General features: G+C 42.7%; 1 protein-coding gene across 13 annotated transcripts; it reads right to left on the reverse strand.

Annotated features, from left to right (window-relative positions):
- Positions 1 to 68: 68 nt before the first annotated feature.
- Positions 69 to 23,152, reverse strand: LOC110528327 (sodium- and chloride-dependent GABA transporter 2). 13 transcript variants are annotated; one of them, XR_002474236.3, is made up of 16 exons: positions 22,847 to 23,055; positions 19,592 to 19,800; positions 17,854 to 17,988; positions 12,810 to 12,950; positions 12,365 to 12,455; positions 12,095 to 12,227; positions 11,852 to 11,986; positions 11,394 to 11,497; positions 10,818 to 10,942; positions 10,504 to 10,616; positions 5,836 to 5,973; positions 5,384 to 5,486; positions 4,099 to 4,199; positions 3,779 to 3,797; positions 3,261 to 3,431; positions 69 to 2,123 (listed from the first exon to the last, which is right to left on the reverse strand). XR_002474236.3 is itself a non-coding variant. In XM_090241661.1 (16 exons), exons 8-16 carry the CDS (start codon positions 11,951 to 11,953, stop codon positions 1,881 to 1,883), a joined length of 1,200 nt encoding a protein of 399 aa, XP_090097787.1. In that variant the 5' UTR covers positions 11,954 to 11,986; positions 12,095 to 12,227; positions 12,365 to 12,455; positions 12,810 to 12,950; positions 13,123 to 13,228; positions 17,854 to 17,988; positions 19,592 to 19,800; positions 22,847 to 23,052; the 3' UTR covers positions 69 to 1,880. The 13 variants fall into 13 exon arrangements, 6 of the variants coding, with proteins under 6 accessions (XP_090097787.1, XP_021465983.2, XP_021465984.2 ...); XR_016497383.1 differs by lacking the exon at positions 3,779 to 3,797 and adding an exon at positions 13,123 to 13,228 and having other exon boundaries at positions 3,261 to 3,405; positions 22,847 to 23,052; XM_090241661.1 differs by lacking the exon at positions 3,779 to 3,797 and adding an exon at positions 13,123 to 13,228 and having other exon boundaries at positions 22,847 to 23,052.
- Between the last annotated feature and the right edge of the window lie 495 nt (positions 23,153 to 23,647).

The following is a 23,647-nucleotide window of genomic DNA, read 5'->3' on the forward strand; positions in this document are numbered from 1 at the left end:
AACACAGAGAGGCTGCTGCCTACATCCAGACTTTAAATCATTGGCCACTTCAATAAATGGATCACTAGTCACTTTAATAACGGCACTTTAATAATGTTAACATATCTTGCATTACTCATCTCATATGAATATACTGTATTTTATACCATCTATTACATCTTGCCTATGCCTCTATGTCATTGCTCATCCATATATATATATTCTTATTCCAGTCCTTAATTAGATTTGTGTGTATTAGGTAGTCGTTGTGGAATTGTTAGATAACATGTTAGATATTGCTGCACTGTCAGAACTAGAAGCACAAGCATTTCGCTACACTCGCAATAACATCCGCTAATCATGTGTATGTGACCAATAAAATTAGATTTTGTTCATAAAAATGGTTAGCTCCTACAGACAGTGAGTCACGTGGGCTGGTATATAAAACAGGCAGACAGACATGAGGCATTCAGTTACTGTTCGATCAAACGTTAGAATGGGCAAAACGAGTGACCTAAGCGACTTTGAGTGTGGTATGATTGTCGGGACCAGGCGCGTTGGTTCCAGTACCTCAGAAAAGGTCTGCCCTCTTGGGTTTTTCACGCACGACTGTGTATAGGGTTTACCGAGAATGGTGCGACAAACAAAACACATCCAGTCAGTGGCAGTCCTGCGGGCGAAAACAGCTTGATGAGAGAGGTCGAAGGAGAATGGCAAGAATTGTGCAAGCTAACCGGTGGGCCACAAACAGGCAAATAACGGCTCAGTACAACAGTGGTTTGCAGAATGGCATCTCAGAAAACACAAATCATCGGTCCTTGTCATGGATGCATGGATTGCAGCAGACGACCACACAGGGTTCCACTCATGTCAGTTAAAGCAGGACTGCCACTGACTGGATGTGTTTTGTTTGTCGCACCATTCTCGGTAAAAACTATACACAGTCGTGCGTGAAAAACCCAAGAGGGCAGACCTTTCTGAGGTACTGGAGCCAACGCGCCTGGCCCCGACGATCATACCACACTCAAAGGTCGCTTAGGTCTAGTGGGCACTCAAACACCAATACTGGACAATTGAGGAGTGGGAAAACATTGTCTGGTCCGTCGAATCCTGGTTCCTGTTGCGTCATGCTGATGACAGAGTCAGAATGTGGAATTAGCAGCGTCCATGGCCCCATCCTACCTGGTGTCAACAGTACTGGCTGGTGGAGGTGGTGTAATCATGCGGGGAATGTTTACCAGGTGAACGTTAGGTCCCTTGAGAAATTGAGAAACGGTTCCATGTCCCGAAGAATTCAGGCTGTTCTGGAGGCTAAGTGGGGTCCAACCTGGTACTAGATGGGTGCACCCAATAAACTGGCCACTGAGTGTTTATACACACCTGCACAATCCATTCTCATCAACTATGGATATTATCACAAATGTCATACTTAACAAAGTACTAGTAAAAAAACGATGTCTGATTTTTAAACCTACACAAATCAAATATTACCTTTCTTTATTAAAAAGGGTTTGATCACATGTATATACAGAATCATTTAACCAACTGTGACCAAGAGCATGATCGTCATATGCCTTTGTTTCCACTATGTTCGGTGACAGAAAGTCATGAATTTCGATGAAATACTGTGTCCTACATGACCCAAGTCCTGATTAAAGCACAACTTCAAAGGTCCATCTTTTGTGCTGGACCTTACTCACTATCTCACTTCAGTGTGTTCTGGCCCAAACTATTTCCACATCCAAGACTTTCCCAGAACCAGTGCTGCTACGTCTCCTTAATAATGCTACACACAGGAAGTAGTGTGTGTTTTGAAAGCACTTGCCCACAACGCTCTCCCAAGAAAAAGGCCTGTGGTGGATGATATATACTTTCCTAACCCACTCAGACCAAACACAGTGTCACACAGTCACAGTGTCACAACCTTTAGGAGAGTGAGTGACTGGCTGGACCTGCTTGTCTCCAGGCCTGTAGGGATGGTGGGCGAGCGAGAGAGTATCTCTGTCTATGAGATTGTGGCCCCAGGTTGGTATCTTCATGTCCCCCAGAGGTCTGTCCAGCTCGGACTGCTTGGCCAGGAGGGCCTTTTTCTGGGCCTTGGTAATAGGGAGATCCTCTGAGGGCGTGGTGAGGATAGACAGTCTCTGAGGAAGGAGAAAGAGGACAGAGGAGCATTTTAAAAAGGGGCTACGAGGGGGAATGAGACAATAACTGGTGATGTTTGGAGAGCATAGATTTTTTCACTTATTTTTTTTGTAAAAGAAACAACATCAGCGTGTAACAGTGGAGGCTCCTTAGAGGAGGAATGGGAGGACCATCCTCCTCAGTGAATTTAATAAAATGTTTTGAACTCTTGCAGTATGAACTGATATATTGTCCATCCAATCAAAGGATCAGAGAATTAATCTAGTACTGAAAGCATAATGTAGCATAATGTAGGCTACAGCAAGATAGCACTGCAGCGCATAAACTGTGGTGAGTAGTTGACTCAAAGAGAGAGAAAGACAATCATTTAACCATTTTTTAAATTTATTTTTATTTAAGGAAAAGCAGTAGTAGAGAGAGTTTCTTTCACTTACTTAGCAAATGCAGTTAATTTAGCCTACTCAAACAGAGAGGAATGCTATTTATATTAGCTAGCTGGCTAAGGCTATCCAACACTGCGACTCTTCCAAGTCAGGGTAAGTGTTCGGTTTTATTAATTTATTCGGGGTAGCAGGTAGTCTAGTGGTTAGAGCGTTGGGCCAGTAACTGAAAGGTTGCTGGATCAAATCCCCAAGCTGATAAGGTAAAAATCTGTTAAACCCACTGTTCCCTGGTAGGCTGTCATTGTAAGAACAAATTCTTATTTAACTGACTTGCCTAGTTAAATAAATATAAATCGTACCAGGGCCTAACTGTGTAACTGATTGTACACATTAACTGTGGGTTTAGCTCTAGTTTGCTGACAAATATGTAGGTTGTGTAGCAGTTATGGTATGAAGGTTTGGCTTGGAGAGGTTATTGCACCTGGTCACAGACTGCTGTTGTGCAATGAAGTCCACAAGGGAAAAGGTGAGAGGATGCGAGAAGGAATTATACAACGAGCTGGGTGAATGGAATATGAATATGCTGTAATATAAATATATTAGTATATCATTGTATTAAGAGAGAGACAACAATTGACCTACCTAGCTAGGCTTCCCATGATATATTGCTTGTTTTTTGTGCTTTTGAAGTGCTTTGAGATGTTTTTCTGTTATGAAAAAACGCTATAGAAGTTTAACAAAGTAACTATTTACCTGTCGCAGTGTACCAGGAGTGACACTCACAATGTACACCATCCACAGAGGAACTATGAGTGTGGAGGAGAGGGTGAACCACCAACCAATGGCGTAACCCCACCAAGTATACTCAAAGGTGTTGTTGAACTTTAGCGGGGTAAACCTAATCAAGGAGAAGACAAACGTAGCCTAGAACAAAAATATATGGAGGGATGTTTTATAATAAACATTAAAGAACAATGTATTTTCAGAGAGCATTGTACTAATTATAATATAGTAGAGTAACAGTGAGGCTTGAGTGAGGACAGAGAGAACAAGGTTACCATTTTCCAGTACTTTTAGGTCAGGTTTATGGTGAAACATTTATATTGAACGTAAAGGAAGGATTCTCTACTTTACATAGGTTACACAGACATCCATTTGATTTCCATTTCTATGTATTGTCAACTTTTTAACTTTTGTTTGTCTGTAAATCACTTGTATTACTGTGATCAACGTCATGTTTACTACAGATATTGGATCTTAATTTGACCAACCTGTTGCAGGAGAAGTTTCCTGCAATGCAAGAAATACAAAACTTGTAGTGTATTTAAGGTTTACAAAAAGGCTTCTGAAGCTGTTTAATTTCCACTTTGACATTTCCGACTTGATTTTCTCTTATGAAAAATGTATCAACCCCTACAAAAATGGCCATTAATTATAACCCACATAATAATTACACATAATGTTGCTGCAGGATTATTTCTCTGCTGTAGCAAACTTGTTCAAATTAAGATCCTACATCTGTATAACAATAGTCTGAAAAATAACTAATGAATTTGCTGTTGAGAGTAGGGTGTTAAGAAGTAATACTTACAGTGCAGATGACTGGAGTGATATACTTCAAACAGTACTTAATGAGGGGTAATGGTCGATAACCGATCATGTCCTCTATATTATCGTACAGACGATCTGCACCTGTAGAGTAAACATAACAGAGGCTCAATCACAGCAGTCAAGGAAAGGGTTTGGTCAGTTGGTCAATCAAATACCATCCAGGTAAACCTTCTCAAACCACCAAGTGACAAACAGGTTCAAGCAATTGCAGATTGGGAAAACCGGACGACAGGTTTACTTTTTTGATACTGTTTTAGACAGGTGTCGTTTCTCATCGATGTCCAAAATGCGAATGTCTGCAAGAGGAAAAGCTTGGATAACGCCATTACCACCGCTAAGAGAAACCTCCTGAGGGAATATCTGTGATTGATATTTTTTTAACATTTTAAATGTAACCTTTATTTAACTAGGCAAGTCAGTTAAGAACAAATACTTATTTACAAGGACGGCCCTCCCCGGCCAAACCCAGACGACGCTGGGACAATTGTGCGCTGCCCTATGGGACTCCCAATCACGGCCGGTTGTGATACAGCCTGGAATCGAACCAGGGTCTGTAATGATGCCTCTTGCACTGAGATGCAGTGCCTCTGTGATTGATGGAATGGGGCCATACAGGGTCTTTAAATATGATGTTTTCATAAGATCTACAAGGATAGCGGTAACACTTTACAATAACTTACAAACATTTATCAAGGCATTGTCATGTATATATAAATGTTTATAAATGGTTTATAAAGTAATATAAAGGCACTGACACTAAAGGTGTCCGTATGCTTCCTATCCGAAACAGTTCAGAACTGTTTGTGCATATATTACGATGACATTTTGTGACATTTTTGTTCATTGTGGTCTCGGGCAAAGGTTTTTTCGGCTGTTCGTGCACACACATTTTTATCTCAAGGCTAGCCGAAGTCTACACCCCGTTGCCAGTGATTGGTCAACAGTAGTGATTATTCAAGTGTTTGTTGTCATTCAATGAGAGACTAATCGTTTTCATGCAAATTTTTGCACTTGACAAATACTGCACTATACATCTTAGTTGGATGTAAAATTGCGCAACTAAGATCTCCTCTGCAAAAATGTCCAAATGAATGATAGATTTCTTAAGCTATGTTGATGAAGTGTAAACTCGCTACGGCGATGGACAAACAGAACTATTGCTGCTTTTTTATAGTTTTTCATCAAGCAAAGGCGTTTTAAGGGAGTATACGAGCACACTCCGAAGCATGCCTTAAGAGATACTGAAGCAGACAGGACTAACTCACCATAAACCCAGCTGACACACACTGACTGTAGTACAGCGAAGAGAAGAAGAGTCATCCCACTGCAGGCATAGTAATCAAACAGCTGGAAGATATACAGGCCTCCCTGCAAACAGAGGAGGGTGTGGAGAGAAATAATTCATAAAGTACATTCTTATTGAGAACAACAATAAGACTCGATAATCTACCTCCAGAGTGTACAAAACACTCAGACAATGATCTTAAGTGTGTCCAGTGGCCCAAGTCCTTATGGAATAAGTGGAATCTGCCAACAATTCTGCAGAACGAGTTATGTCCCCCAAAGTGTGGTATGCTGAAACACAGGGATATGTTGAAACAACACTTGGGAGGTAGATTATCAATCATATACCTGGTTACTGTCATGATTGAGCTAATAATGATGCCTTTGAAATTCTAAATTCCTTATATAATAATGACTTCAGATGACCTCTCACCTCTGTGACCATGACCAGGCCGATGAAGAAGCTACCCACACTGATGATGAGGAGGAGAATTTTACGCCGATGACCAACCAGGAAGAAGGAGGGATACATGTCTGAGATAGCTGTCATCAGAGCCTCCAGACCTACGAACTGAATCAGAGATGATCAAATCAAACTTTATTTGTCACATGCATCGAATACAACAAGTCGAGACCATAATGTGACATGCTTACTTACAAGCCCTTAACCAGCAGTGCAGTTCAAGAAGAGTTAAGAAAATATTTACCAAATAAACAAAAATAATAAAAAGTAGCACAATAAAATAAAAATAACGAGGCTATATACAGAGGATACCGGTACCGAGTCAGTGTGCGTGTCATGTATTGTCATGTTGTGTCTTGTTCCTGTCCTTTCTCGTCACTCCGTCTCCCTCTGCTGGTCCTATTAGGTTACCTGTTCTTCCCCTCTTTCCCCCAGCTGTTCCTTGTCTTCTCTAAACTACCTCGTTCACCCCTTTTCCCACCTGTTCCCTTTTTCCCTCTGATTAGGTCTCTATATCTCTCTCTGTTCCTGTTCCTGTCTTTGTCGGATTCTCGTTTGTGTTACTCATGCCTGAACCAGACTATCGTCGTGTTTGCTGCAACCTTGTCCTGTCCTGTCGGAATCTGCCTGTTCAGCTAACCTTGTCCTGTCCTGTCGGAATCTGCCTGTCCATCTGAGCCTACGTGTGTTTCGTCATTAAAGAAACTCTGTTTTGTTAATTCGCTTTTGGGTCCTCATTCACGCACCTGACAGAAGAATCCGACCTACTGTCATGTATTGTCATGTTGTGTCTTGTTCCTGTCCTTTCTCGTCACTCCGTCTCCCTCTGCTGGTCCCTTTGAATACCGGGTTCTTCCTTTCGGCCTCGCTAACGCTCCAGCTGTCTTTCAGGCATTAGTCAATGATGTCCTGAGAGACATGCTGAACATCTTTGTTTTCGTTTACCTTGACGATATCCTGATTTTTTCACCGTCACTCCAGATTCATGTTCAGCACGTTCGACGTGTCCTCCAGCGCCTTTTAGAGAATTGTCTTTTTGTGAAGGCTGAGAAGTGCACTTTTCATGCCTCCTCCGTCACATTTCTCGGTTCTGTTATTTCCGCTGAAGGCATTAAGATGGATCCCGCTAAGGTCCAAGCTGTCATTGATTGGCCCGTCCCTAAGTCACGCGTCGAGCTGCAGCGCTTTCTCGGCTTCGCGAACTTCTATCGTCGTTTCATCCGTAATTTCGGTCAGGTGGCAGCTCCTCTCACAGCCCTTACTTCTGTCAAGACGTGCTTTAAGTGGTCCGTTTCCGCCCAGGGAGCTTTTGATCTCCTCAAGAATCGTTTTACATCCGCTCCTATCCTTGTTACACCTGACGTCTCTAGACAGTTCGTTGTCGAGGTTGACGCGTCAGAGGTGGGCGTGGGAGCCATTCTTTCTCAGCGCTCCCTCTCTGACGACAAGGTCCACCCATGCGCGTATTTTTCTCATCGCCTGTCGCCGTCGGAACGTAACTATGATGTGGGTAACCGCGAACTGCTCGCCATCCGGTTAGCCCTAGGCGAATGGCGACAGTGGTTGGAGGGGGCGACCGTTCCTTTTGTCGTTTGGACTGACCATAGGAACCTTGAGTACATCCGTTCTGCCAAACGACTTAATGCGCGTCAGGCGCGTTGGGCGCTGTTTTTCGCTCGTTTCGAGTTCGTGATTTCTTATCGTCCGGGCTCTAAGAACACCAAGCCTGATGCTTTGTCTCGTCTCTTCAGTTCTTCAGTAGCCTCCACTGACCCCGAGGGGATTCTCCCTGAGGGGCGTGTTGTCGGGTTGACTGTCTGGGGAATTGAGAGGCAGGTAAAGCAAGCGCTCACTCACACTCCGTCGCCGCGCGCTTGTCCTAGGAACCTTCTTTTCGTTCCCGTTCCTACTCGTCTGGCCGTTCTTCAGTGGGCTCACTCTGCCAAGTTAGCCGGCCACCCTGGCGTTCGGGGTACACTTGCTTCCATTCGCCAGCGTTTTTGGTGGCCCACCCGGGAGCATGACACGCGTCGTTTCGTGGCTGCTTGTTCGGTCTGCGCGCAGACTAAGTCCGGTAACTCTCCTCCTGCCGGCCGTCTCAGGCCGCTTCCTATTCCCTCTCGACCGTGGTCTCACATCGCCTTAGATTTTGTCACCGGACTGCCTTCGTCAGCGGGGAAGACTGTTATTCTTACGGTTGTCGATAGGTTCTCTAAGGCGGCTCATTTCATTCCCCTTGCTAAGCTTCCTTCTGCTAAAGAGACGGCACAAATCATCATCGAGAATGTTTTCAGAATTCATGGCCTTCCGTCAGACGTCGTTTCGGACAGAGGTCCGCAATTCACGTCTCAATTTTGGAGGGAGTTTTGCCGTTTGATTGGGGCTTCCGTCAGTCTCTCTTCCGGCTTTCACCCCCAGTCTAACGGTCAAGCAGAACGGGCCAATCAGACTATTGGTCGCATCTTACGCAGTCTTTCTTTTCGCAACCCTGCGTCTTGGTCAGAACAGCTCCCCTGGGCAGAATACGCCCACAACTCGCTTCCTTCGTCTGCGACCGGGCTATCTCCTTTTCAGAGTAGCCTCGGGTACCAGCCTCCGCTGTTCTCATCTCAGTTCGCCGAGTCCAGCGTCCCCTCCGCTCAGGCTTTTGTCCAACGTTGCGAGCGCACCTGGAAGAGGGTCAGGTCTGCACTTTGCCGTTATAGGACGCAGACTGTGAGGGCTGCTAATAAGCGTAGAACTAAGAGTCCTAGATATTGTCGCGGTCAGAGAGTTTGGCTCTCCACTCAGAACCTTCCCCTTAAGACGGCTTCTCGCAAGTTGACCCCGCGGTTCATTGGTCCGTTCCGTATTTCTCGGGTCATTAATCCTGTCGCAGTTCGACTTCTTCTTCCGCGACACCTTCGTCGCGTCCACCCGGTCTTCCATGTCTCCTGCATCAAGCCCGTCCTTCGCGCCCCCGCTCGTCTTCCCCCCCCCCCCCCCATCCTTGTCGAGGGCGCACCCATCTACAGGGTCCGTAGAATTTTGGACATGCGTCCTCGGGGCCGTGGTCACCAGTACCTCGTAGATTGGGAGGGGTACGGTCCTGAGGAGAGGAGTTGGGTTCCCTCTCGGGACGTGCTGGACCGTGCGCTGATCGAGGATTTCCTCCGTTGCCGCCAGGTTTCCTCCTCGAGTGCGCCAGGAGGCGCTCGGTGAGTGGGGGGGTACTGTCATGTATTGTCATGTTGTGTCTTGTTCCTGTCCTTTCTCGTCACTCCGTCTCCCTCTGCTGGTCCTATTAGGTTACCTGTTCTTCCCCTCTTTCCCCCAGCTGTTCCTTGTCTTCTCTAAACTACCTCGTTCACCCCTTTTCCCACCTGTTCCCTTTTTCCCTCTGATTAGGTCTCTATATCTCTCTCTGTTCCTGTTCCTGTCCCTGTCTTTGTCGGATTCTCGTTTGTGTTACTCATGCCTGAACCAGACTATCGTCGTGTTTGCTGCAACCTTGTCCTGTCCTGTCGGAATCTGCCTGTTCAGCTAACCTTGTCCTGTCCTGTCGGAATCTGCCTGTCCATCTGAGCCTACGTGTGTTTCGTCATTAAAGAAACTCTGTTTTGTTAATTCGCTTTTGGGTCCTCATTCACGCACCTGACAGAGCGGGGGTACAGGCTAGTTGAGGTCATTTGAACATGTAGGTAGGGGTGAAGTGACAATGCATAGATAATAAACAGCGAGTAGCAGCAGTGTACAAAACAAATGGGGGGGGGGGGGGGGGGGGACAATGTAAATGTAAATAGTGGTGGCCATTTGATTAATTGTTCAGCAGGGGGTAGAAGCTGTTAAGGATGGGGTTCTTAGTGGAAACTATCTTATTTGAAATACTGTTGAATTTATTATTGATAAATGAATAAACAATATCCCCATTTTAAATAGAATTGTAACTAGGTAAAACTTATACTTTGTTTTATAAGTGATTGACAATATGAGTTCATAAGAAGGGATTGTGTGACACGGACAAGGAGTAATAAAAAGTTAATGAACACCATTCCAACTAGGCAGAAACAAATGGGTTGTGGACTGTGTAAACACAGAAGGTCGTTAGCCTATGGTTGACCCTACTGAAACTTAGCTCTGGGGTTTTTAGATAAGGCAGTGAGTGCATTCCTAGGTTTTCTGTAAATTAAAACTGTCAGTTCAGTGGTGATCGATAATGTTCAAAAGTTATAGGGGTCAAAAGTTATCTGGGAGTATGTTAGTAAGTTAGAATGAACTTTTCACCTTACTTTGTCCCGGTCGAGAGGAGGGGATTCTGTTAAAGCAGTGAAATGACGTCATGATCTGTATATAAACTGCTGCACGTGTTTAAGTGGGAGCGCGCTCCGAGAATAAATTATATTACCTATTATTGAAAGACTGGTCTGCGTCTATTTTATGCAAACAAGAAATCTTACAAATTCTCATAAAATAGATTAAGGGCTTTCAATTGATGAAAGCACATTGGCATAATTAAATTACAGTAACAAATACTAGCTACATCTTCACAGCATCACGTCCATTGAGTTTAGTGATGATTGTAGCATTTATTGTAGGTCAATGTAATTATCCTTTATTAGGCAAATAATTGAATAGGCCTTCAGGGCCACTCTAACTTACCTGACTATCTAACCCCAGTAGGATGATCATGATGAAGAAAAAAATGGCCCAGAGTTGGGGTACTGGCATCATGGCCACAGCACGAGGGTAGGCGATGAACGCCAGGCCAGGACCTGTATGCAGTAACACAGGTAAACTCATTACTATACTTTCAGGGGCAGGTCAGAGGGAATAGTTAGCTCCTTGAAAGGCTCAGACACCTGTCTTGTAACAAAGCATAACTTTAAAAGGTCTGTTTATTTGGGCATTTGTTTATTCATTACTAACTTAATTCAATCATTAAAATCTCACTGCTGCTTTTCTACAACACTTACCTGATTCGGCCACAGTTGCGATGTCTGTCCCCTGTTCATAAGCCATGAAGCCCAGTACAGAGAAGATAGAAAAACCAGCCACGAAGCTGGTTCCGCTGTTCAAAAGGCACAGGTACAGACAGTCCCTAAAAAGAGATTCACTTCCCTGTTAGTCAAAACACAAAGGAATTCAAATGACCTACAATATGCAGATCAACTTTCCAGACAGCCTCCCATTTCTGCAACCCAACTTCCAAAGAATTATATGCACAGGGAATGCTTTTGCAGGCAAGGGAAAACGTTCTGCCTGCACATATTATCTAGCTAGTCTCATTTATCGCTCCCGAGTGGCGCACCGTTCTAAGGCACTGCATCTCAGTGCAAGACTCTACAGTCCCTGGTTCGACTCCAGGTTGTATCACATCCAGTCGTGATTGGGAGTCCCATAGGGCGGTGCATTGGCCCAGCGTCATCTGGGTTTGGCCAGGGTAGGCCGTCATTGTAAATATGAATTTGTTCTTAACTGACTTGGCTAGTTAAATAAATGCTAATCAAAATAAAAACATTTATGTCAGTGTACTTCATTCTTCCACTCACTTGTAACAGTTGTTGTCATACTTGTTATAGCTGCCAAGGGCGGTCAGGCAGCCGATGCAGATCGCATAGGAGTAGAAGATTTGTGTTCCAGCATCCATCCACACCTGTGAGACATACCAGAGAGAGACACAATAGTATTCAGAGTTTCACAGTTCCGATCCACTAGTCTCATCCCAGGGTATCAGAGGCCAATTCAAAAAATGGTGCCTATTTTGAGCTCGTAGCTATAATAAGTCAACAGGAAATGTATTTCCTTTGAAATTCAGTCTTCTTATTTTTCATAAGGTATTGCTATTGTAACAAATCTGACGTTCTTAAGAACGCAAACTGTTCTCCCAAGGGAGTAAACTTTCTTGGGCCAGTGGTCATGCCGACCAGGGTTAAAACACAGGCAGAGACATTACCTTTTATCCCCCATGAATCGCTACAGTATGTAATGATGTTTTTGCTACACCTACCTGTGGGTCAGCGAGGCGGGCTGGATCTGGGTAGAGGTAGAACTTGATACCATCTATGGCCCCTGGCAGTGTGAGTCCACGAACTAGCAACACCAACAGCATCACATAGGGGAAGGTGGCAGTGAAATAGACCACCTAAGGGGAGACCGGACCAGCATTACGTTTACTCAGTCTATGGCTCATCCTAACAACTTTACACCATTCATGGTGTCATCAGGCTGAATGGCAGAGATGCCACCTTACCTTCCCAGTAGACTTCACTCCTTTCCAGACACAGAAGTAACAGATAATCCAGGACAATAGAAGACACAAAGATAGGTCCCAGCGAATATTTCCAAGCTTGTAGACACTGTCTGTGAGATTCAAAACTCTTCTCCTGCAAATGATATTTTCAGTTCCAATCCCACCACTTGCTGTTCATCATTCTCTCAGCACCTCCTAAGGCACATAGCCATTGTGCCCATCTGGTGGTTAATAAAGACTTGATTCATTAGAATGGTTTTGTATACTCACTCCCAGAACTCTCTCACTGGCGATGTTGCGTTTCCTGTTATTGTCCAGTTTAGATATCCTACTACTTTTCTGTCAAACTCCACGCAGGTTGCTGGTTAGGAGGAAATTACACATTAACAAGCATGTCTCAGAACTCTGAATCTTTCCTGGATAAGGAGACATTTAAAAAGAAAACATTTATCAACTCACTTGCCAAAAATGGAGTTAAGTCAGTCTGAAGTAGTGTCCATAAATGAAAGATACTATCTTTAACTTGAGCTTAATAGCCACAGTACGTCTCCATCAACATGTCTACACACTGAAGTTAACCTGGTCCCAGATTTGTCTGTGGTCTTGGCAATGCCAACTCCATTGCAGTCCTTGTCAATGAGTGACAAGCAGTTGGCATTATAGCACAAGCAGACTGGCACTCACAAGCAGACTGGCACTACACTGAAATACATACCTGTGTTCCAGCTGTTTCTACAACTAGCCCAGGGGAGCTCAGAGCTGAACGAGGAGAAGAGGTAGAAGAAGGCCCAGGCCAGGATGATGATGTAATAGATGCTGGAATACAGAACTACCACCTGACCACCATAACCCAGTCCTGAAGAGGAGGAAGAGGAGGAGGAGAATAAACCAATAAAGGAGAAAAGATGAGAAGTTGTTTCCGGACAAATATGGAGATGTAAATGTTCAGAAAATAATTGTTTCTTCTGAGAAATATATGTGACAAATAACAAGTGGTCTCATACAGTGCATTCGGAAAGTATTCAGACCTTTCAGACCCTTGAAGACCTCTAGTTCAAAGACTCACACGTCTGTCTTGTTGGAATGGCACCGTAACTTATTAATCAGGGCTGGGGACTTTGAAAGGAGTCTAATCTACATCAAAGAGAAACACAGTTAAACATGTTATGGTCCAGTATATTCATTTCAAATCATATTTTTAAACTATATTTTTTTAACAAGGCAAGTCAGTTAAGAACCAATTTTAATTTAAAGTGATGGCCTACCCCGGCCAAACCCGGACGACGCTGGGCCAATTGTGCGCCGCCCTTTGGGACTCCCAGTCACAGCCGGATGTGATACAGCCTGGATTCAAACCAGGGACTGTAGTGACGCCTTTTGCACTGAGATGCAGTGCCTTAGACGCTGCGCCACTCGAGAGCCCTAATATTCTCGACCTAGGACCATAGAAACTGTGTTTCTCTTTGATGTAGATTAGACTCCTTTCAAATTCCCCAGACCTGATTAATAAGTTATGGTGCCATTCCTACAAGACAGACGTGTGAATCTTTGAACTAGAGGTCTTCACAAGTCCAAAAAGTTGGACCCGTTCTGAAATGGAGCTGGTTGGATCCAGATCCGGCCCGATCTGAGTGAGGGAAGCAGCAGAAAATATACTAACTTTATTAACGGAGAGAGGTGCCGGTCTGGCAGGCGAGGGAGGGGCGGATTGACACGGGCAGCAGGGAAGGAGAGACGGCAACCAACCAAGACAACTCGCTCTGTAGTAGACTAATAGCTGGCACTGTGTTATCCTCAAAGAGGGCGAAGAAGGTGTTTGTTTTGTCTGGGAGCAAGTTTTGTTTTGTCTTTGACCACAGTCGTGGTCAAAAGTTGAGAATGACACTAATATTAATTTTCAAAGTCTGCTGCCTCAGTTTGTATGATGGCAATTTGCATATACTCCAGAATGTTATGAAGAGGGACCAGATGAATTGCAATTAATTGTAAAGTCCCTCTTTGCCATGCAAATGAACTGAATTCCAAAAAACATTTCCACTGCATTTCAGCCCTGCCACAAAAGGACATCATGTCAGTGATTCTCTCGTTAACACAGGTGTGAGTGTTGACGAGGACAAGGCTAGAGATCACTCTGTCATGCAGATGGAGTTCGAATAACAGACTGGAAGCTTCAAAAGAAGGATGGTGCCCAGAATCATTGTTCCTCTGTTCCTCTGTCACCCATGGTTACCTGCAATGAAACATGCGCCGTCGTCATTGCTTTGCACAAAAAGGGCTTCACAGGCAAGGATATTGCTGCCAGTAAGTTTGCACCTAAATCAACCATTTATCGGATCATCAAGAACTTCAAGGAGAGCGGTTCAATTGTTGTGAAGAAGGCTTCGGGGCACCCAAGAAAGTCCAGCAAGCGCCAGGACCGTTTCCTACAGTTGATTCAGCTACGGGATCGGGGCACCACCAGTACAGAGCTTGCTCAGAAATGGCAGCAGACAGGTGTGAGTGCATCTGCACGCACAGTGAGGCGAAGACTTTGAGGATGGCCTGGTGTCAAGAAGGGCAGCAAAGAAGCCACTTCTCTCCAGGAAAAACATCTGTGACAGATTGATATTGTGCAAAAGGTACAGGGATTGGATTGCTAAGGACTGGGGTAAAGTAATTTTCCCTGATGAATCCTCTTTCCGATTGTTTGGGGCATCCGGAAAAAAGCTTGTCCGGGGAAGACAAGGAGAGCGCTACCATCAGTCCTGTGTCATGCCAACAGTAAAGCATCCTGAGACCATTCATGTGTGAGGTTGCTACTCAGCCAAGGGAGTGGTCTCACTCACAATTGTGCCTAAGAACACAGCCATGAATAAAGAATGGTACATCCTCCGAGAGCAACTTCTCCCAACCATCCAGGAACAATTTGGTGACGAACATCCAGCATGATGGAGCACCTTGCCATAAAGCAAAAGTGATAACTAAGTGGCTCGGGGAACAAAACATCGATATTTTGGGTCCATGGCCAGGAAACTCCCCAGACCTTAATCCCACTGAGAACTTGTGGTCAATCCTCAAGAGGCGGGTAGACAAACAAAAACCCACAAATTCTGACAAACTCCAAGCATTGATTATGCAAGAATGGGCTGCCATCAGTCAGGATGTGGCCCAGAAGTTAATTGACAGCATGCCAGGGTGGATTGCAGAGGTCTTGAAAAAGAAGGGTCAACACTGCAAATATTTACTTTTTGCAACAACTTCATGTAATTGTCAATAAATGCCTTTGACACTTATGAAATGCTTGTAATTAATCTACAGTATTCCATAGTAACATCTGACAAAAATATCTAAAGACACTGCAGCAGCAGACTTTGTGAAAATTAATATTTGTGTCACTTTCAAAACTTTTGGCCACAACTGTAGACCCTGCCACATACATCTTGTGTCTGAGCTGTTGAATAGTGATTCCACTTTGTCTCTACTGACGTGTTGCCTGTTTGATTGCCTTACGGAGGGAAAAACTACACTGTTTGTATTCAACCATATTTTCAGTCACCTTGCCATGGTTAAATACTATGGTTTGCGCTTTCAGTTTAGCGCGAATGCTGCCATCTATCCATGTGACTATAGTTGAAGTGTACCTATGATAAAAAGATGAGAGGCCTGTAATTTTCATCATAGGTACACTTCAACTATGACAAACAAAATGAGGAAAAAAAATCCAGAAAATCACATAGTAGGATTTTTGATGAATTTATTTGCAAATTATGGTGGAAAATAAGTAACAAAGATCTCATCTTTTTAAGTGGGAGAACTTGCACAATTGGTGGCTGACTAAATACTTTTTTGCCCCACTGTATATCCAAAATGTCCATTTATTTGGCGCGTTTGATCCAGAAAAAAACAGCTTCCAAATTGCTCAACGTCAATGCAAAATATTTTAAAAGTTGTCTGTAAACTTTGCCAAAACATTTCAAATTACTTTTGTAATACAACTTTAGGTATTTTTAAACATTAATAATCGATCAAATGGAAGACGGGTCTATCTGTGTTCAATACAGGAAGACAACAAACCAAGCTACTTTTCAAGTCTTGCGCAACTCTCAACAGTGTTATGCAGTTCCTAGATGGCCGTACTTCTTCATTGCACAAATGAATAACCTCAACCAAATTCCAAAGAAATTCCAAAGACGGGTGACATCCAGTGGAAGCGGTAGGAACTGAAAACAAGTTCCTAAGAAATATTGTTTCCCAATGAGACCTCAGTGAACAGACAAAAATTCTGAACAGTTAGTCCTCATAAGTTCTGTTATACTCACAGACATGATTCAAACAGTTTTAGAAACTTCAGAGTGTTTGCTATCCAAAGCTACTACTAATATGCATATCTTATATTCTAGGCATGAGTAGCAGGAAGTTGAAATTGGGCACGCTATTTATCCAAAAGTGAAAATGCTGCCCCCTATACCTTAAGTTAACAAATGTATAATATAAGTTAGATTAAAAAAAAGACCCATCATCCCCAGAGTGCCATTACAAGTAATCTAAAATGTAGCCTTATATTGTTTCAAACTGGTAAAGCATAGTGATTAAAATCACGGTCAAGCTTTTACAAATAGAATAGTGCAATATAATTTACAGAAGGAAAAGCACGTACGTACCTATGGATCATTGTCTGGCCCTGTACAGATGTAGGATCTTAATTTGATCACCCTGTTGCAGAACTAAAACTTGCAGTGTATTTGAGGTTTAAAAAGGCTTCTTAAGTTTTTACTACCGACTTACGAAAATGTATCAACCTCAACAAGAATGTCCATTAATTCCAATCCACAGAGTTAGTTAAGTATCTTTGCTAGAACCACTACTTGGGTGAGCTATATCATCTTATCATTGGTAATGTAGGCTAGATGCATCAGCTAGTTAGCTTGGCTGTAAAGCAAGTTAGTCTTTACTTGATTTGAATTTGTTCTCCTACTGACAAACAGTTGAATTGCAATTGCCCTGTTCCTGGACCCTGACATGCTACAGATGTAGGATTTTAATTTGAGCCAGTTTGCGTAGGCAGGAAAATAATTCTGCAGCAACAGGAAAGGTTAATTATTATGTGGATTAAAATTAATGGACATTTTTGTAGGGGCTGATTTATTTTTAGTTAGGGAAAATCAAGTCTGAAATTTCAAAGTGGAAATTACAAACTTCAGAAGCCGTTTTAAAACCTGAAATACACTGCACGTTTTACATTTCCTACATTGCAGAAATGTTATTCTGCAACAGGGTGATCAAATTAAGATCATACTGTAGCAACTCCAAAGTAACTTGGTGGTATTAATTTCAAACTCACTGCACGGCGCTGGTAGGTAGCACATGCATGTGATGAGAACGAGTGCTGCAACAGAAGGGCGGGGAGGGGACTTCTTTCAAGATTCACGAGTTTATGAGAAAGGATCTAATTTGATAGGCAATTCATTGCATTCATTAATGTTACAAGAGAGAAAAGTTAAAGAAAATGAAATATGTATTATTTTTTTTAAATGCCACCAATCGGAAGGGCACTTTTTTAACAGGAGGGAAAAAGGGCATGTGCTCAAGCACCCATAGGGCTCTATCTGTGCACGTGCCTGCCGTATGCACAACAAGACCCTGTGTCCGTTTTATGAACCATATCAGTGTAGGAGGAATGCCTTTTAGATCATAACGACTAAGATTATATGGCCAGGGCCTGATTCTAGATCAGCAGTCCTACTCCGTGACGCTTTATAAATATGGGTCCTGAAGTTTACCTTCAAACAGGGGGCAGATCTTCCTCCAGCAGGTGATGCTGCCCTGCGTGGTGTACTGGCCCAGGGAGGTCTCCAGAAGAAAGAGGGGAATGCCACAGGTGAACAGGAAAAGCACATAAGGGATGAAGAACACCCCTTAAGAACAACACAAGTTAAACCACAAGTAAACATGTAATTTACCAAGAGGATTAAGACCATAACTTAAAAGCCCAGTGCAGTCAAAAACATGATTTTCCTATGAGGTTGGAATAATATTGTGAAAATTATGATAATGCCCTTTTAGTGTAAGAGGTGCTTGAAAAGAACGCCTAACATTTCAGCATGTTTTGGTGGGATGGAGTTTTGGCCTGCCTAGTGACATCACCAGGTGTTAAATTAGCTGCAATATGTAACTTTTTGGGCAACCTGAGAAAATTTAAATTGAAATGCTTATTATAGATCTGTCATACTCGTTGGAAGCAAGTTTAAATAAGCGGTAGATCTGTTCTTTGTGTGCTATTTCTATGTTTTGCACACCAGCTTCAAACAGCTGAAAATAAAATATGATGGAAAATATATTTCACAGTGGTTTAGATAGAACAATGATTCTCTAAACTGTATTTGCTTGTTTTGTCACATACACTGAATTCAGGTGAAATATTATAATTTTAGCAACCAGGAAATGGCAGAGCAATTTCTGCATAGTGCAATCTAAGTTGGAAAACATAGACCAATAAGAAAGAGTTCCAAATCTCTCTGCCAATAACAGATAGTGTTCAGTTTTCCCCTCCCTACTCAAACCACTCCCAGACAGTCCGAGCAAAATTCTTGCTTGAGAAATTGCACTTTGATAAGATTGTTTCAAATAAAATGGTAAAAAGAAAAAAATAATCAGTGTAAGGTACTTAACCCTCCTGATGTGTTCTGATCAAATTGGACCGATTTACAAGTTCTCTCTCTGAAATATGTAGTTAATTTAATCTGATTGTCATAAGGTTCCATGACTTTGTCCACACAGCGGATCTGAACACACAAAATACATTTTGATGATTTTCATTACATTTTGGGTGTTTTATTTAAGTTATTTACACCTGTGGTGTTGCCGGTGAAAAATGAGTGGTCATTAGAAATGAATGGGTGAGACTACAATTAGTGTATAAAATTTAGTTCAGGCACATGCCCATTCATCAGATGGACACACTTCATCTCCCAGACCCCCACATGCATGTGTGTTTGAGCACACACACATCTCACTCCCCTTCTTGGCTTCCATGGCAACCCCCACGGGAACCTTTCCCCAATACAGTCTTTCCCCCACGGGAACCACACCTGTTGGCATTCTCACAAACAATCGCAACATTGCAGCTCTGGTATATAAAGCTTTTTTGAGGCCTTGCTAACAGTTCATTCTGTGAGATAAAAACATCTGCATTGGACCTTTAACAACATGTTTTTTAACCTCATCCCCAGGTTTAATTGCTAGAGAGCCGGCTGAGAACGAGACATATTTTCCAACATTATGACCAGCTTAGGTTAAAACTCAACAATATGCAAATCAGCAAGACCAGCTATTCTGTTTAGCAATTTTAGGAATTCTCAAAATAATCATTAGCATAAGAAATAAAAAGGATTGTACTGTCTCCACCGCAACGAAGTAAACAAAGTGCCTAGCTTTTTTGCATTGATGATCGGAAAGTCAAAGATTCACATCTCCACACATTTAATGTGTGTTTTAAATGTATGACCATGTGATGCTCACCTCCCCCATTTTTGTAGCACAGGTATGGGAACCTCCATACATTCCCCAGGCCGATGATCTGTCCGGCCACAGCCAGGAGGTACTCCAGCTTGCTGGACCACTGTCCCCTGGTCTGGGTGTTGGCCACAGGGACAGGCTGGACCAGACCCATCTCCTGGTGGGCCATCTTATTGAACCTTATATTGGGATCATTATGCTTCTCCATAACACTGAGGAAGACAAAGTGGGCTTTATTCATTGAACAACCATGTATCTAACATAGTCAGTGTGCTATGAAGACAGTACAATCACAAATCAGCTGGTTTTATATAGTGAAAAGTGATACACAGCAAACAGCTACATATGACCTGCTACACACACTACCGTTCAAAAATGTCACTTAGAAATTTCCTTGTTTTTGAAAGAAAAGCAAAAAAAATTGTCCATTAAAATAACATTGATCAAAAGTACAGTGTAGACATTGTTAATGTTGTAAAGGAATATTGTTGCTGGAAATGGCAGATTTTTTTATGGAATATCTACATTGGCGTACAGAGGCCCATTATCAGCAACCATCACTCTTGTGTTCCAATGACACGTTGTGTTAGCTAATCCAAGTTTATCACTTTAAAAGGCTAATTTTGCAATTATGTTAGCACAGCTGAAAACTGTTGTGCTCATTAAAGAAGCAATAAAACTGGCCTTCTTTAGACTAGTTGAGTATCTGGAGCATCAGCATTTCTGGGTTCGATTACAGGATGAAAATGGCCAGAAACAAATAACTTTCTTCTGAAATTCATCAGTCTATTCTTGTTCTAAGAATTGAAGGCTATTCCATGTGAGAAATTGCCAAGAAACTGAAAATCTGGTACAACGATGTGTACTACTCCCTTCACAGAACAGCTCAAACTGTCTCTAACCAGAATAGAAAGAGGCGTGGGAGGCCCCGGTGTACAACTGAGCAAGAGGACAAGTACATTAGAGTGTCTAGTTTGAGAAACAGACGCCTCTCACGTCATCAACTGGCAACTTCATTAAATAGTACCTGCAAAACACCAGTCTCAACGGCAACAGTGAAGAGGCGACTCCGGGATGCTGGCCTTCTAGGCAGAGTTCCTCTGTCCAGCGTCTGTTCTTTTGCCCATCTTAATCTTTTCATTTTATTGGCCAGTTTGAGATAAGGCTTTTTCTTTGCAACTGCCTAGAAGGCCAGCATCCCGGAGTCGCCTCTTCACTGTTGATTTTATCACCCTGTTCCAGGTGAATGTTCCTGCAATGCAGGAAATGTAAAACGTGTAGTGTATTTGCGGTTTAAAAAGGTCTGAAGTTTCAGACTTTATTTTCTCCTCTGGAAAAATGTATCAAACCCTACAAAAATGTCCATGAATTGTAATCCACATAATAATTAAAATGTCCTGTTGCTACAGGATTATTTCCTGCTGTAGCAAACTGGCTCAAATTAAGATCCTAGATCAGTATGACCTGCAAAGAAAAATAAAATGGGGGAAAAAAGCAAAGGTCCAGTGCAGCAAAACATGAGTCCCGTCTTTCAATGCATTAGATCGTCCTTTTATCCAGCTCCTGTTATTACTTTGGATGTGCATAAAACCCCCTCCTCTCAAAGTAAATTAGGGGGACACTGCTTACATTAACTGCTCTGAAGGTATAATATAGCAATGTTGACTTATAACAATGGAATCAACTAGTGTATTGTATGTACTGTGTATTATGTTTATGAGGGCTGTATTAGGACACATTGTTTTCATTCTTTACTGATCCCGAGAAAAGTCAGTTCCCACACACGGATCCATACTGGGGTCTATTCTAGGATTAGCCTGAGTATCTGTGAGTAGCCAATACCAGCTGACTATTTGGCAGTGGCCACACAAATCATCTGGTATTGTAAGGGACCAGGGCAACATCTCAATGCTTGGCAACATGTTTGACTGTTCAAATTCCACACTGAGGCCCTAGTCTTGTTGCATTAGAGTAAGATGGGATCAGCACTACTTGGTGGCAGTAGGGTAATACTGTCATCAATGTTTCCTTTGTGCTCTTGCCTAGTATCCCTGTGGGAGTGGGACATATAATGGGAAATATGTGCTGCTGCTACCATTACACTAATTACTAAAAATGAACACCCTGTACTTATACAGTTATAAGAAGCACAACCGTAAGGTCTGTTGTTAAGACAGTGTGTTCTAAAAGGTCACTTTTGCCTTTACTATTTAAGGCACTCCTGGGCCTGCATTGGGGGAGCACTCTGCTGTGCCTTCGTGATCTACTGTAGCCTAAAATAGGTGTAATATACGAGACACCCAGAAGACCACTAGCCAGGGCATAGTTTGTGATACTAAGAGTAGCTACTGACTGTATAGCTTTGATAATATAATACTGCTTGGTTCAATATACAGTACCGCCTGTTTTAGATGAATGACAGAGTGGATAGAGAAGATCGACATGTAAAGATTTATGGGCACAGTGATTGTAAAGTTACTACTGCTAAATATTAAAGTTAATTGCAACATAAATATATTTTTCAGATCTGATTTTCTAGGTTCATCCTTCATGCATTTGTCTCTATATACAATTTTTCAACTGTCAGGTGTGCTCCCCCTGGCCTCTAGGTCACCAGGCTGCTCGTTATGGCGCACACCTGCACGTCATCAGACACACCTGGACTCCATCACCTCCTTGATTACCTGCCCTATATATGTCCCTCCCTTTGGTTCCTTCCCCAGGAGTCATTGTTTAGGTTTCTTGTCTGTGCGTTGTTCTTGGTTTGGATTATGTTTCGTTTATCGATTAAATCACTCACTCCCTGAACTTGCTTCCTGACATAAACATACTGTAGTGTTTAAAAACAAATATTTGGAGCATGAATTATGAAAATAAAATCTACACCAACAACCAGAAATCGTGCGTTCAAATCAAAAACATGCGATAAGAGTACTTATTCATGCATTAGACATGCCCGTAGCGTTACACAAAACGGAAAGACACTGCTGCCCTCAGTGGCACTGCTGAGCCTCCAGTCTGTAACGTTAACCTTTAGCCTACATTCAGCAAGTGCTGTTGACTGCAGATAGAGAACCAGAATGCTACCACTGACTGAAGCCCCAAGTCAGTTTATATCTACAGCTAGGGAGATGTCTTTGTGTTATCACAGCCCACCAAATTTCAAATACAAAAAGTGATAAACAGTCTAAAATAAAATATTTCCTGATAGAACGAGAGGAGAATAGAAAGGCAGAGAGTGAGAACGAGAGAGAGTACCTTAAGGAGGAAGTTGTAGTTCTGAAGTCTTTTGTAGTAGTCTACTTCTCCATTAATCTATGGGAGGAAGACTGGTTCTGGTCACTTTCACTGGAAGCAAATCTAGACCCAACATCTCTCCCTGCCAAATGCCCTTCCCAGAACTAGCCATGAGTGAGCCTATGTAGAGAGGTTCGAGTGTGCGCGTGTGTGTGAAAGGCGGAGCTACTGAGTCAAGTCAACACTGGTTCCTTTGGTGAAGGGAAGAGGAGGTGATTTGCTCTGTGGAAGCGGCAGCAGTAGGCAGGCAGGCTTCTTTTGATTGCCGAAGGGGCTTTTGTGGAATTTTAGCAAATGAACGCTCTCTCATATAACTTCACAATGGATAGAGGATAGATGAGTTGCAGAACTTGAACACTTAGAATGTCGTTTTGGGGCGGCAGGCAACCTAGTGGTTAGAGTGTTGGGCCAGTAACTAAAAGGTTGCTGGATCGAATCCCTGAGCTGACAAGGTAAAAATCTGTCATTCTGCCTCTGAACAAGGCAGTCATTGTAAATAAGAATTTGATCTTAAAATAACTGACTTGCCTAGTTAAATAAAGGTTAAAAAAAAAGAATCGGACAGGATGGCTGACATTTTACGTGCTCCTAACCAAATGTGTTATTTTGTTTTAAAAAATTGCGTTGTTTGTAACTTGTTTAACTTATTTTGTACATACTGTTGTACATGCTACCGTCTCTTATGACCGAAAATAACTTCTGGACATCAGAACAGCGATTACTCACCATGAACTGGTAGAAGCTTTTTCCTTTAATTAGTCC

Source organism: Oncorhynchus mykiss, chromosome 7 (assembly GCF_057628025.1).
Source record: "Oncorhynchus mykiss isolate SJ-2025 chromosome 7, ASM5762802v1, whole genome shotgun sequence".
Taxonomy (NCBI): Eukaryota; Metazoa; Chordata; class Actinopteri; order Salmoniformes; family Salmonidae; genus Oncorhynchus; species Oncorhynchus mykiss.

Coding starts and splice junctions, on each gene's coding strand:
- LOC110528327 (XM_021610308.3), bottom strand. CDS start 19,796: ATGGAGAAGCATAATGATCCCAATATAAGGTTCAATAAGATGGCCCAC. Junction 12,456..12,809: donor TAGAAACAGCTGGAACACAG/GTATGTATTTCA, acceptor CCTCCTAACCAG/CAACCTGCGTGGAGTTTGAC. Junction 3,432..4,098: donor TCACTCCAGTCATCTGCACT/GTAAGTATTACT, acceptor TTTTTGTTCTAG/GCTACGTTTGTCTTCTCCTT.